The sequence below is a fragment of the Fimicolochytrium jonesii genome, assembly GCF_025526975.1.
Source record: "Fimicolochytrium jonesii strain JEL569 chromosome Unknown EV422scaffold_42, whole genome shotgun sequence".
Lineage (NCBI taxonomy): Eukaryota > Fungi > Chytridiomycota > Chytridiomycetes > Spizellomycetales > Powellomycetaceae > Fimicolochytrium > Fimicolochytrium jonesii.
In genome coordinates, this window is record NW_026515709.1 from 49,252 (window position 1) to 61,233 (window position 11,982).

The 11,982-nt window shown below is 54.0% G+C and overlaps 1 protein-coding gene across 1 annotated transcript; it reads left to right on the forward strand.

Annotated features, from left to right (window-relative positions):
• Positions 1-1,297: 1,297 nt before the first annotated feature.
• Positions 1,298-5,298, forward strand: EV422DRAFT_510127 (uncharacterized protein; the record flags this gene model as incomplete). Its single annotated transcript, XM_053068903.1, has 10 exons — positions 1,298-1,664; positions 1,752-1,957; positions 2,002-2,226; positions 2,288-2,491; positions 2,595-2,643; positions 2,710-2,997; positions 3,042-3,433; positions 3,467-3,872; positions 4,070-4,616; positions 4,740-5,298. The coding sequence occupies 10 exons, from the start codon at positions 1,298-1,300 to the stop codon at positions 5,296-5,298; spliced, it is 3,243 nt and encodes a 1,080-aa protein (XP_052920967.1).
• Between the last annotated feature and the right edge of the window lie 6,684 nt (positions 5,299-11,982).

Below are 11,982 nucleotides of genomic sequence, written 5' to 3' on the forward strand. Positions count from 1 at the left end.
GTTTCGGAATCCTGCACTTCTTCAAAAAGATGTTGGGACGCGCGCTCCGACCCAAAAATTTCGCAGCGGGTATTTATGACCCGGATGGCTCCCCATAAGCGCTTGTTGGTTAAAGTTTGAAATTTTCGTGACCCGGATTCGCTTTGGTACTGTTACTTGAAAAGCTCTGTTCACACACTTTGTACAAACTGGTTTTACATGATAACTTGCAACACATATTTAACATCTGCCCTTTGCGGACGCCGATGAATTGAAGAACTGGGATGCCAGCGTACCCAAAAAAATTGCTTCGTCCTATGTACAACCGAATCGGATAGTTCTTTGTCTGAACCGGGACGGTGGCCACAGGCTTCCTCAGGTGTGATCTCACGGCCATTGCGTATGACGGAGCGGGGCCGAGTACGACGAGTGATCTGTGCTGCTTTCTAGCATGACAATGGCTCCCACCGGCTTCAGCTCTCGCCTGTCTGTGTTTTGGCAGGCCATTACGGTTTACCCAGTGCTATGGATGTAACGGAACTCCCTACGCCCTCGCAGTGCTGTGAGCAACGTCCCGTTGCTTCCGTTGTAGCCTCTTGTGAACGAGTTGCAGCAAACACAACCGGGTGGTGTCATCGTTTATTATCTCGAAAGCGGACGACGCATGAACATCGATCTTAAGCCCATCTTCGCTGACCAACACTGTCCATACGTGCGCACCAGTCATTTCCTCCACTTTGCGGACCTGCTCCACAAAGTCTGGTCATTAAATTGGCGTTCCGTCCCCCTTACAGAGTGGCCAGGATGCACCTTCTTCAGGATATTTTGTGCCGCTTCTGAAATCGTCGGCGCCTGTGTCTGTTGTCTTGAATGTACATCGGTGGCGGCGAATTGCGCTCCTCCTCCAACTCCGACCGTTGTTTCTCTGCTAGGTAGGTCTCTCGCTCCCGAGGGTCAACTGGTATGCCTCCAAAGTGAAGGGGAGAAGTTTTCCACGCCAACGGTGAGCCACCACCCTCCGGGTGCACATCGGACACATAACGCAAGCCTTTGTGTCTCCGTCTCTTTGTGAGGACTCTGAATTCCCGATTGCCCGGGCGCTTGACTGCTATGTGTGCGTGCTCTACTTTCCCGTAACGATCCTTTACTTAGGACCATATTAGGAGAGGACCTGTCGCAATATGTGGATAATTGATATCACGTGTGCGATCCTTTTCTTTCACGGTAACTTCCACTTTTTTGATGAGGTCCTTTTCGGGCACCACAAACGGTGCCGTTTTCAATACCTGCCATTCGGTCAGTGGCATCCGGCACCGCGATGCCACTGACCGAAAAAGACGTCCAGGTTTGCGCCGGGGTCATCCTCGTCGACAATGGCGACTCAGCGCTCGAAAACGGCAAAGCTGGTGTAAACCCATTCCCCGTCGAAGTATGGCTCGAGGTATTGAAGCAACGCCCACCGCTACGGCCGGCGATGGCGGCTGCTCTACCTTTCACCATTGCGGAACTCCAAGCTGCGATGAGGACGACCGGACCCCTTTACGCCGCTCAAGTCCAGGCATTGGCTCAGGCAAAAGGCCAAGCGGGCTTTCGGCGCACTGGACACGTGGTTTCCACAGATCACTACGCTAGTCCGACCCCAACCCGTCCCCCAAGAGCTATGGGAGGCATAGAAACGCCGATGAGTGGGCTTTCGGCCATGCTTTCGACTCCTTGAATCTCCGAGCTTCAGCAATATGCAACAGACCACGGACCACAACCCAGTCACGCAGGTCTGGCGTTGCCACCGATGCCCGCCAGTACTCCGGTGTCCTACGCTCCTCACCCAAATTTGGATTTTACGGAAAGTCCCACTCCACTGTATTGTGGAGAGGCAGTCGTCACACAGTCTTCAGGGAAAACGATGTGGGAGCCTAAGCATCAGCCAGACCGAGTGGCGGTAGTAACAAACTCGTGGCACACCAAAAGAGCACCGCATGTGTACCACAACCCTTCAGCGTATGAACTTTAATGTCCCTGGAGACATGTGCGGGCCTAGCTCTCCTTTCACCTGCTTCCTTTGACATTGGCTTGACATGGAGCTGGGACAAGAAGGGGCGACCGAAAGCCAAAAAGAGGAAGGCAAACGGTGGTCCGGAACCGCAATCAAAGCCTCTCAAAACGTTTCGTCGCTGTGTATTCTTCGTACCGCACTTGGACATTGGCAACATTTCGACCGGAACCCAGGAGGCGCTCACAAAGCACAGGGTATGGTCTTCAATAATACGTGCCATCCCTACTTGTCACTTATGTATTACATGCGTGCTAGTACAAGGTAGGTGTGGACTTCACCGAGGGATGGGGATACAACGAGATATACGGCGCTATCAGTGCAGCGTTTCGCCATCTTCCAGATTTCCCTTGGGCATTCGAATTCTCACAACGTAGGCATCAGAATATCAGTCCGCTCGGCTGGCAGCCAAACGATGTTAAGTGGGACATTTTCTGGGAATATGCAAAGAAGATAGACAAAGTGATTTGGGTTCAACCCCATTGCTTGGCGTGGGGCGATTAGGAGGCGTTCCAGTACGCCTTCATCCATATGGAGATCCGGGATGCCATTCTTCCACGATAAGAAATCCTTTCGGACAAAGAAGATTTGGGAAGCCTTTGAGATTATGCACTGTATGTCGCTGTACTCAAAATACACTCTCCCGCCCCTCTACTGATACTTCGGTGCCCCCCCTCCAGACAACGACATTCAGTCTGATCCTGTCAAGAGCGCTGCCATGGGGCCTCCCATTGAGTCGGACTCGGATGGTGAGACGGCCGACTTCACTAACATGATGCAAGGCATTATCCCCGCCGTGGGCCGCAGCAGGGCTGGGGCCATAAATGGAAAGGGAAAGGGGGGATTGCCAGAGGACGAAACGGAGACGTCTGAAGCCCTGCGTGGGCCGAAATGTGGCGCATGGAACATCTCCCCTAGGAAACCCCACCTGGCCTACATACGGGAATCGCCGAATCGGGAGCTCCGCCGTTAGCTGGAGATATCGTGCCTGCTCCTTCGCCTTCACCTCCAGATCTGGCATTCCCAAACATACCTCTTTACGTGCCTGCTCGTTCGCCTTCACCTCCTGATGATGCATTTTTAATCCCATTGCCTCCAACCTCGGAGGAAGTCAGACGAAAGATAGCGGAGGAGAACGCAAGGCCCTTCGAGAAACTACCGGTCAACCAGTGTGTAAGCATGTTTCTTAAGGAGCAAACCGGCTACTACGACAAGACTGACAAAGATTTGCGTTTTTACAAAAAGGGAAGAGAGGGCGCTCTCCAGTTTCTTCAGGACCTGATGGATGTTGGGAACGGCGGAAGATGTGTAGATGACGGCGGTGCACACGCAGCTGCAATGGCTTACCAGAATTGGTTATGCTTTCCAGGCATGGGGTTCGCCCGGGGGCACTTTCCTAACGAGGTGTAACTCGCTGTCATCAACCTAGCGCAACAGCGCATTTCAGAGGCATATGCTTGGTGTCCCAATGCGGTGGAACAAAGGAGTGTGCCAGCGACGTCCAGCGGCACCGTCCAGGATACGCAGTCCGTCTTCGGTGGATATGCTGGCAGTACCGGCATGCGCCACATGTATGGGACAAGATCGCAGACCAAGCGACGGGTCAAACCGCCATCCCTCCCTGCTGACGCCTCGAAGTACGTTAAGGCGCCTGAATCTTATGATCTGACCTTACCGACGCCGAAACCAAATGAACTGCTGGCCTGTGAACCCAGTAGCGGCGCGCCCGCAGTGCCCTCCACCCAAGACAAGATCCGTTTCCCTTTCTACCATACGCGTGATGCGGAAGACCTGTTTTCTGGGAGCATTGCAGAGTCAACCGGCAAGGACCTTGGCGACGAAGGTCGTTGCATGCAATGTTTGCCTGGACAGGACTCTCGGTCTTATCAGGATTTGTATAATCATTTCTGTGACCGTCTCGATGGGTTGAACAAAGACAGGGATGTAGACATGACAGTTAACAGTGCATAATGAGAATGGGTCTTCGCTGTCCTTTGGGTGGAGTCGAACTGACAAGTGCCATTTTTCAACACTTTATAGTAACTCGTAGTGAATCGGTAACGCTCCCGAATGGTCGAATAAAGAATTCAGTGGCGGATGCTGTCTGGGCCCGGTGCACGGACGTAAAGAACGCCACGTTTAAGCCATCGTTCAATTTCGTGGGCGAGGACGGCATGGATGCGGAGTTTCGCATCGGGGGCGGTCTCACCAAGGAAGCTTTCCAGATTGCCATCAAGACTTTCACTGTAGAAACCGACCCTCACTGGGAAGGTGCACAGGGCCTCCTTCCGGTATCCGGCATCCCGGCAGCAAACCTGGACTTCAGGGGGTTCGGGGGATTGTTGGCTCACTCTGCATTGCACGGCAATGTGTTTCCAGAGACCCTCTCACCCATCCTGATCAATGTTCGCTGTCATCCGGAAAATGAAATGTCCTGCCGGTTTATCTCACCAAAGATGATATCATGTTTCAACCGCTCCCTTGGATGGGTTGTGGAGGTTCTTACGGACTACCGGATGGACGACATGGCGATCGACTCAGGCCCCGCGTTGACTCCTGCACAAAAGAGAGCAAAAGTCAAGGAAGAGTGCGTTGCCCGCTGCTATTCTGTATCTTTTCTTTTCCTTCTTGTGGTCGTGGTGTATTGACATGAACAACTCCTCTCCCTCCCTCCCCCCCCCCACCCCCCCCCCCCTTGCAATACCTCCAGAGTCACTACGTTGTGCCAGCATTTCGGTTACCCCATCGAAGCGGAATGGGACAAGCCCGTCGCTTTTGCTCAAGATCTAACCAAACATGTCTTGTACACCTGTCGTCGCCCAGCCATCCATCAGATCAAGGAAGGGATCGCTTCGGTCGGGAACTTCGTCTCTGGCACGCCATGCGCGGTATTGTTTCATCTATTCAATTGGCGTCTGGACGTCGACCAGCTGTTCCAGAAGATTGTGTATTTGCCTCCCATTGTTGATTGCCGTAAAGAGGAAAAGACAGAACTAGTGAAGGGATGGTTTCGCATGGCGCTCAATGCACCTAGAAGGGGCATGTCTCGGCGTGACCTGCTGTTCTTCTGGACGTCAAGCCGTGCACTGCCGCTGAAGGACAGGATAGTTGTGGATATCGCTCAGCACGAAGGGGATCGTTTGCCTTCGTCTCGTACTTGCAGCGACACGTTGGAGCTGCATCTAGGTTTCCGAGATGCGGGCCACCTAGCGGATCGCTTGTGGTATGCAGTGTGGCTATCCAAAGATGGAGGGTTCCAAATTCCATAGCTTGGCAAGTTGTTTGTGTACTCTGTCGGATGTAGCCTTTCTTTTCTATGGAATTGGATGGCATGTATTTACACGTTTTGCGACTGGGAGGGAAGGTCGGGGAAAAGTGCAAATAGTGTGCTTTGGTGGCCAGAAAACTCTTACGTAAGCACCCACCTCGGTCCGTGTTCTCATGTTCAGCCCCCCTGTCAGTCACTGTCAAAACGTTCAAAAAAAGTTTCGGAATCCCGCACTTCTCGAAAAAGATGTTGGGACGCGTGCTCCGACCCAAAAATTTTGCAGCGGGTGTTTATGACCCGGATGGCTCCCCATAAGCGCTTGTTGGTTAAACTTTGAAATTTTCTGGGTTGGAGCGCGCGTCCCGACAACTTTTTGGAGAATTGCAGGTTTCCAAAACTTTTTTTGGACAGTTTGACAGTGAGAGTGGGCTGGACATGAGAACACGGACCGCGGTGGCGCCCGCTGCCGTTATCGAATCCAGAGACGTCCAGTTCAATGAGAACAGATTCTACAAGAGTCTGGAAGATGATGATACAAATGAAGACACATCAGCTCGCTCCTACAACAGCTTAGCGAGGTTTGAATTCAATCCAGAAACAGACAACATCATTTGACGCGCACCCAAGCCCACAGACAACACCGAATCACACTTGCTGAGGGGGATTGTGAGCTTCCTGACGCGTCTCCCAACCCACAACCTGACACTGATCAATGGGTATAGGCCCCAGAGGACCTAGATAACCAGGAAGTGCCTGAAGACGATGAATTGGTGCAGTACAGACGCATTACACGTTCTCAGAGCACTCAAGTTTGTCAAAGCAACCTCACCTACTGTAATGTGGGTTGTCAGGGCTAATTGGAGAACCAAACGTTTGCAAGACAGGCCTCGCAGAATATACCTGTAGATTCTGCGGATGTACAGGTATATCTGCGCTATGTGTCTCAAGAGTGTTCTCCAGTGGAATCCAGCCTCACGGGTGCTCTAACAGTGCTTGTCGCGCGTTCCTATTCACAACAAGTAACTCTTTTACTGCATTTCAAATAGCAGCGCCGGCGAACAGCCAGCCCGTCTAGGTCGGTGTTTCCAGGTCGGTGGACCTCCTCCATCTCCTGCTGGTCACCCGCCCGCTACGGCTATGTTGACGATCTCCCTCGAGGAGCTCAACGCCCGGCTTCATGCTGAAGCTGCTGCCGCCCGAGCAGAAGTTCGCGATCATCATGCCGAGGAACATCAGGTTCGACAGGATCGCTTGCGAGCTACGTTGCAGCATGATTCTGCGATGCGCCGTGATGGCCTGCTGCAGGATGGATCTTTGGATCTGTTCTATATCGAGCAGCGTAGGCACCATGGTACATGGATCTCGCAGCATCCGTTCAATGGCAAAAGGGTTAAGCCGCGTTGAAATGCTGGTCAGAAGAAGGGTTTTCAGTAGAGACGTTTAATAAAGACACCATTTATTCGTCTCATTGTGCAATGGTGTCCAGTGAAGAGGAACCTGCGGTAATATGTCCTGCGTCCACTGATGGTATTCTTGTTGATTGTAGGAATACGTCTGCCGTGGGAGCGCTTCTTTGCCGGCCAGACGAGACTGAAACTGTTTTTCCGAGGCCTGAAGCACTTGCACTGCAACCCGATGCGTTGATCGCTCGATGTGCTTTTGTGGTTGATGGCAAGTTGAATGGCAAGTTTTGTCGCATTCTAATCGCTACAGGATGTACAACACTTATGGTACGTCAGGGATGGGTGTCCAAACATGGCTTTCAAAGCTACGACCCTTAAATGCCCATTGATGTAGCCTGGGGTGACGACGGCCATGCATTCAATGCCAGCAAGCTATTTTGTGGCGATCTTCAGTTACGGGGAGATCAAAGACAGTATTTGCGAGGAAAGCTTCCATTTGTGGTGGCTCCTCTGCGGGTAGATGTTATCCTCGGATTGCCATGGATCTATATGCTTGACGATGTTCGTTTCGAGCACATAGAGGATGAGATTCCTGTTCTACAATTCCGTACAGATGAAGTTGAACACACCCTAGTTGCCAGACCGGTAACAAGGAAGTGGGAATCCCAATCGTCCTGTAATGCGGCTGATCTGCAGTCCTTTGATATCAGAAAGAAGTCTAAACGCTTCAAGGTAGCAATGCCTGAACAAGAAGACTCAAGTAAAAAAGTTGTAACTTATAAGAAGTTCACTTGCTTATCTCGAAAGAAGGTGTATGGGAAGTGTTACATAGCGTACGCTATGGACATGGAAGCTGCAGTGAATGCTTCACCAGCTTATGTTCCCGCAAATGAGCGCGATCGCGCCGAACCAGAGCCAGAGGTTCAAATGAGCGAAGCTCCAGGACAGAAGGTTGATTTGGGCGTGGCATCCGATCACCTTCTATATCCAACGTTAGAGAAGTACGTTGATAGTTTATTTGTCGAGCGCCCAGAGTTGCCAACCCGATAGAGCAGAGGTGTAATAATGCTAGGTCCGTTGCCAGAGGCTAGCTCTGTCTCCGCTTCGATGTATTGAAAGAAGTCTAGCGTTTCTACCTCTCGGGGCGCCGCCCGAAGGCTTTTCTTCCCTTCGGGAGTCACCCCAGAGAGTAGAACCCAAATATAATCTATGCTCCACGTGATCTCATGCCCTACGCGCTTCCCCGCACTAAGGTGACACCTGCAGCACCTCATTACACCCCCCTTAGAGCCAAGTGTCACTCCGACACCGACCCCACCTGTCAGTCGCTCCCCGCTGTTACTTGATGTGGACCTGACACAGGTGTCGGCCATGAGGAGTGCGCATGGCTCTACTGGAGCGGCTGGCGTCACTGGTGGTCACCACGATGGCAATCAGATCCACGCCGATATGAGATAGAGATGATTCGGCCGCAGCTGGTCATGGGGCGCTATGGTCCTTGTCCCTGCGGCATATAAAAGGAAGGCAGTAGTCCCCTCGGCACCTTCCCGCCAGTCCCCGGACTTACATTTCTTGCTCCCAATCTCGTAACCTCTCACCGTCGCCGTTCCCCTCTTCACTATGGCCAGCGTAGCCCCTCCTGCCAAGCCCACTGCCGCCAGCTTGTCATCAGGCAAGAAGAAAGTAGGCGAGGGCCCCACCAAAGGGGACAGCCTAAAGAAGGCTCTCAAGCGACAGCGAGTGGTGAGTCCACGGAGGTTGACCAATTGACCGAACTTACGTGGTTTGACCAATTCTATCTCAGGACACCCCCGAGGTGCACTTGGACAGTACCCCGGAGCCCCCGGCTCCACTGGCCCAACCTACGTGTTGGAAATGCAACACGTACCGCCCCCGCAAGATGTTCCTCTCGGCGTGCCAGCACGTTATATGCCGGCCTTGCATCCTCCCGCTCTGTGATGACACCGTAAGGAACCGTATGTCATGGGTGGTTCCCGTGGGGTGACTGACAGCTCACGTCTCTTCCCGACAGACCGACACGCCCGTCGGGGAGTTCATGTGCGGCTACGTTGACGGTTTCGGGGAGGAGTGTGAAGCGCCGCTCTTCTGCCAGGCGCTACCCTGCACCTGTGTGTGGCCCGACTGCGATTGTCTGGCCCAGGACGTGCGGGTCTTCCCCTGGAACCACATCCAGTGTATGGGGCATGTCCGCGCGTAAGTACAACAGTCGTGAATTTTCGACAGGTCCCGCCACTGACGTGACGCGCTCCCTCTAGCCAGATGAACGTCCAGCAGTTCGTCCCGCTGCGTTGTGGCATGGGGACCGCCTGCCACGGCACACGTTGCGAATGGTCCTTCGCCAAACAGGCTGGTATTTAGCCTGGCGTCGTCGTTCTTCTTTCTTGTATATATTTTGTTGAATTTGTTGTCTTCGGAGCGTTACCCTTTGGTACTTCACCGATTGTCCTGAGCCCTGGTGCCTCGCACCCGCTCGCATCCTAGGCCTTGGTATTGCATACCCGCCCGCATGAGCCCTGACACCTCGCTTGCCCGCTCGCATAGGCCCTGGCACCCTGTACCCGCCCGCATCCTAGGCCTTGGTATTGCATACCCGCCTGCATGAGCCCTGACACCTCGCTTGCCCGGCTCGCATAGGCCCTGGTACCTCGTACCCGCCCGCATTATAGGCCCTGGTACCATGTACCCGCCCGCATCATAGGCCCTGGTACTTCGTACCCGCCCGCATCATAGGCCTTGGTACAAGTACCCGCCCGCATGAGTCCGTAATGGTAATGGTCATTTCGGACAGTCGAAACTCTGTTTTGATGTATGTACAAGGTTGAGATACGTTTACGGCGACGGGAGACTGCCGCTCTCTCCTTCGCCTTGGTCTCCCGGGTCTCCTGGCGCTTAGCGGCTTGCTTTTGGACATATTGCTTGTGTGCCGAGGTGTCACGGACGTGTCGGAGTGGCTCCCAGGTGGTTCTGGGACATGTCATAGCCGGCCCATTTGACTAGGAACATCTCGGTGTTGCGTACCCACTTGGAATCGAGGATGTCTTCCACTCGGTGCTCGAGTTTGCCGTTGACTTCCTCCGGGGGGGGTGGCGCGTCCGCTTTCCGGTATGGGCAGTTCTCCGGAGGGTTGTACCTGCATAGGATGCTGACGTGGAACACCGGGTGTAGTCCACTGAACTCGTGGGAGAGCTCCAGCTCGTAGGTGTCCAGGTGGGGCCCCTTTCCGCTGACGGTGAAGGGCCCAATCGACAGTGCGGACAGCTTCTTGTTTTGGGCCGAGATACTCTTGATCTGGATGCCTTTGCGGTTCAGCAGGACCTGGTCGCCTACTACGAACGCATCCGTATTCTTGTTCCTGTCGTAGTATCTTGCCTGCCTGTCCTGGGCCTCTCGGAGTCTGTGCTGAACGATGCGGCTCACCTCGGTCAGTTGCTGCATGCGCTCCTTAATGCACTTTCGATCGGCCTGTTTCAGTTGCTCTGTTGGGTCGCTGGTACCTCATTGGTCTGGTACCTTCGGGATGTACCCGATGTGGATCTCGTACGGGGACATGCCCGTGGAGGTCTGGGGCGTCCTGTTGTAGTTGTACTCGAGGAGGGGAAGCATCTTGCGCCGGTCCGAGCCGGTGTAGTTCAGGGAGGGGACCACCATCTTCTTGATTGTCTTGATGACGTTCTCCGTCTTGCCGTCGTTCTGTTGGTGTCGTGCCGACAAGAGTTCCTGCTCTACGCCGGCGCACAGGAGAAGCTTCCAAAAGGCGCCGGTCCATTTGGTGTCCCGATCGCTGATGATCGTGTGGGGCATGCCCGCGATGCGGAAGGCCTGGTCAAAGAACAGCTGGGCGAGTTCCTTTGCCGTCGCCTTGGCGTGGGTCTCGAGGAGGATTACGCAGCTGGATAAGTAGTCCACCAGGATGAGGACGACTCCCTTGTCCATGACGGACTCGTCTCCCGCTTCCCCCCCCCCTTAGAGTTCGTCGTGGGGAAGTAGATGTCCAAGCCGACGCAAAGCCAGCGCTCGGCGGGGACCGGAATGCTGTGTAGGAGCCCGAAGTTGGAAGCCTGCTTGTTGCGTTGGCAGTTGGGACAAGTCCGAACGTACTGGTGGACCTCGCGCTCAAGGCGGGGCCAGTAGTAGAGCGCGAGGAGTTTGGCGACGGTGCGCTGGACACCCGAGTGGCCGCCGTTGGCCAGGGAGTCATGATAGAACCTGAGGAGGGGGCCCCGAAGGCCCTCGGGGACGTAGCAGCGGCCATGGTACAAAAGGAAGCCGCGGTTGTTGCGCGTGAGGCGGCCGGCAAAACCCGAGAGGGTAGAGGGGTCATCGGGGTTCGTCCCGGTGGTCTGCGGGTGGGTGAGGGTGTCCTTGCGGAACTTGTCATCGTCGAGCGCAGTGACCCACTCGGCGTCGGTAGGGAGACGGCCGGTGATGTCCAGGAGAGTTGTCCCGGTGACATCATCTGACAGCTGGCGCACGTCGGGGCGTACAGCGGTGTGCGGCTGAGTATGTCAGCGATGTGATTGAACTCGCCGGGGAGCTATTCGATAGTGAAGTCGTAGTCCTGAAGGAACTCCATCCAGCCGGCCTGGCGCCGGGAGAAATGAGGCTGATTCTGGAGGTATATGAGGGATTTGTGGTCGCCGAATGCACGGAATTGGCGACCGATTAGGTAATGGTGGTTAGCGCGGATCACTTTGACCAACACGAGAAGCTCCTGTTCGTGCACGGGGTATCGGGTTTCGGCCGGAGCCTTTTTGCGTGAGTAATATGAGATGTTGCGGAGGCGCGGAAGGTTATACTTAGCAGTAGTCGGCAGAGGAAGCAGATGACTGAGCAAACTCTATATAGTGTGCAATGCTGTACTGTGAAGTATGTATTGTCTTGTGTAGAAAAGTCTGAAGTGTAAAGAGGACGTGAGGTCCGAAGGGGAAGAAAAGAGTGAAGTCCCATACGCGGAAGCGTGGCGTAAGCGGGAGGGGAATCACGTGAGGAAATAAACTACCGGAACCCTAACCGGGGACTCGAGAGGATGATACCTCCAACACCCCCACTCAAACTCACGAGTCTATCTAAGTGAAAGATAAAAACAAACAATGAGCACAATGATGCGGCCGTACGCGAAAAACGGGCGGTCGGGGGGATGAATAGCTATGACTAAAAATGAAAGAAATGAAAGAGTAAAATGAAAGAAGAGGGAAACGCCGCGAGTATAAAACAAGAGACAGCTGTCAGTCGCCCCCGGAGAGGTAAGACCAACGTTCCCC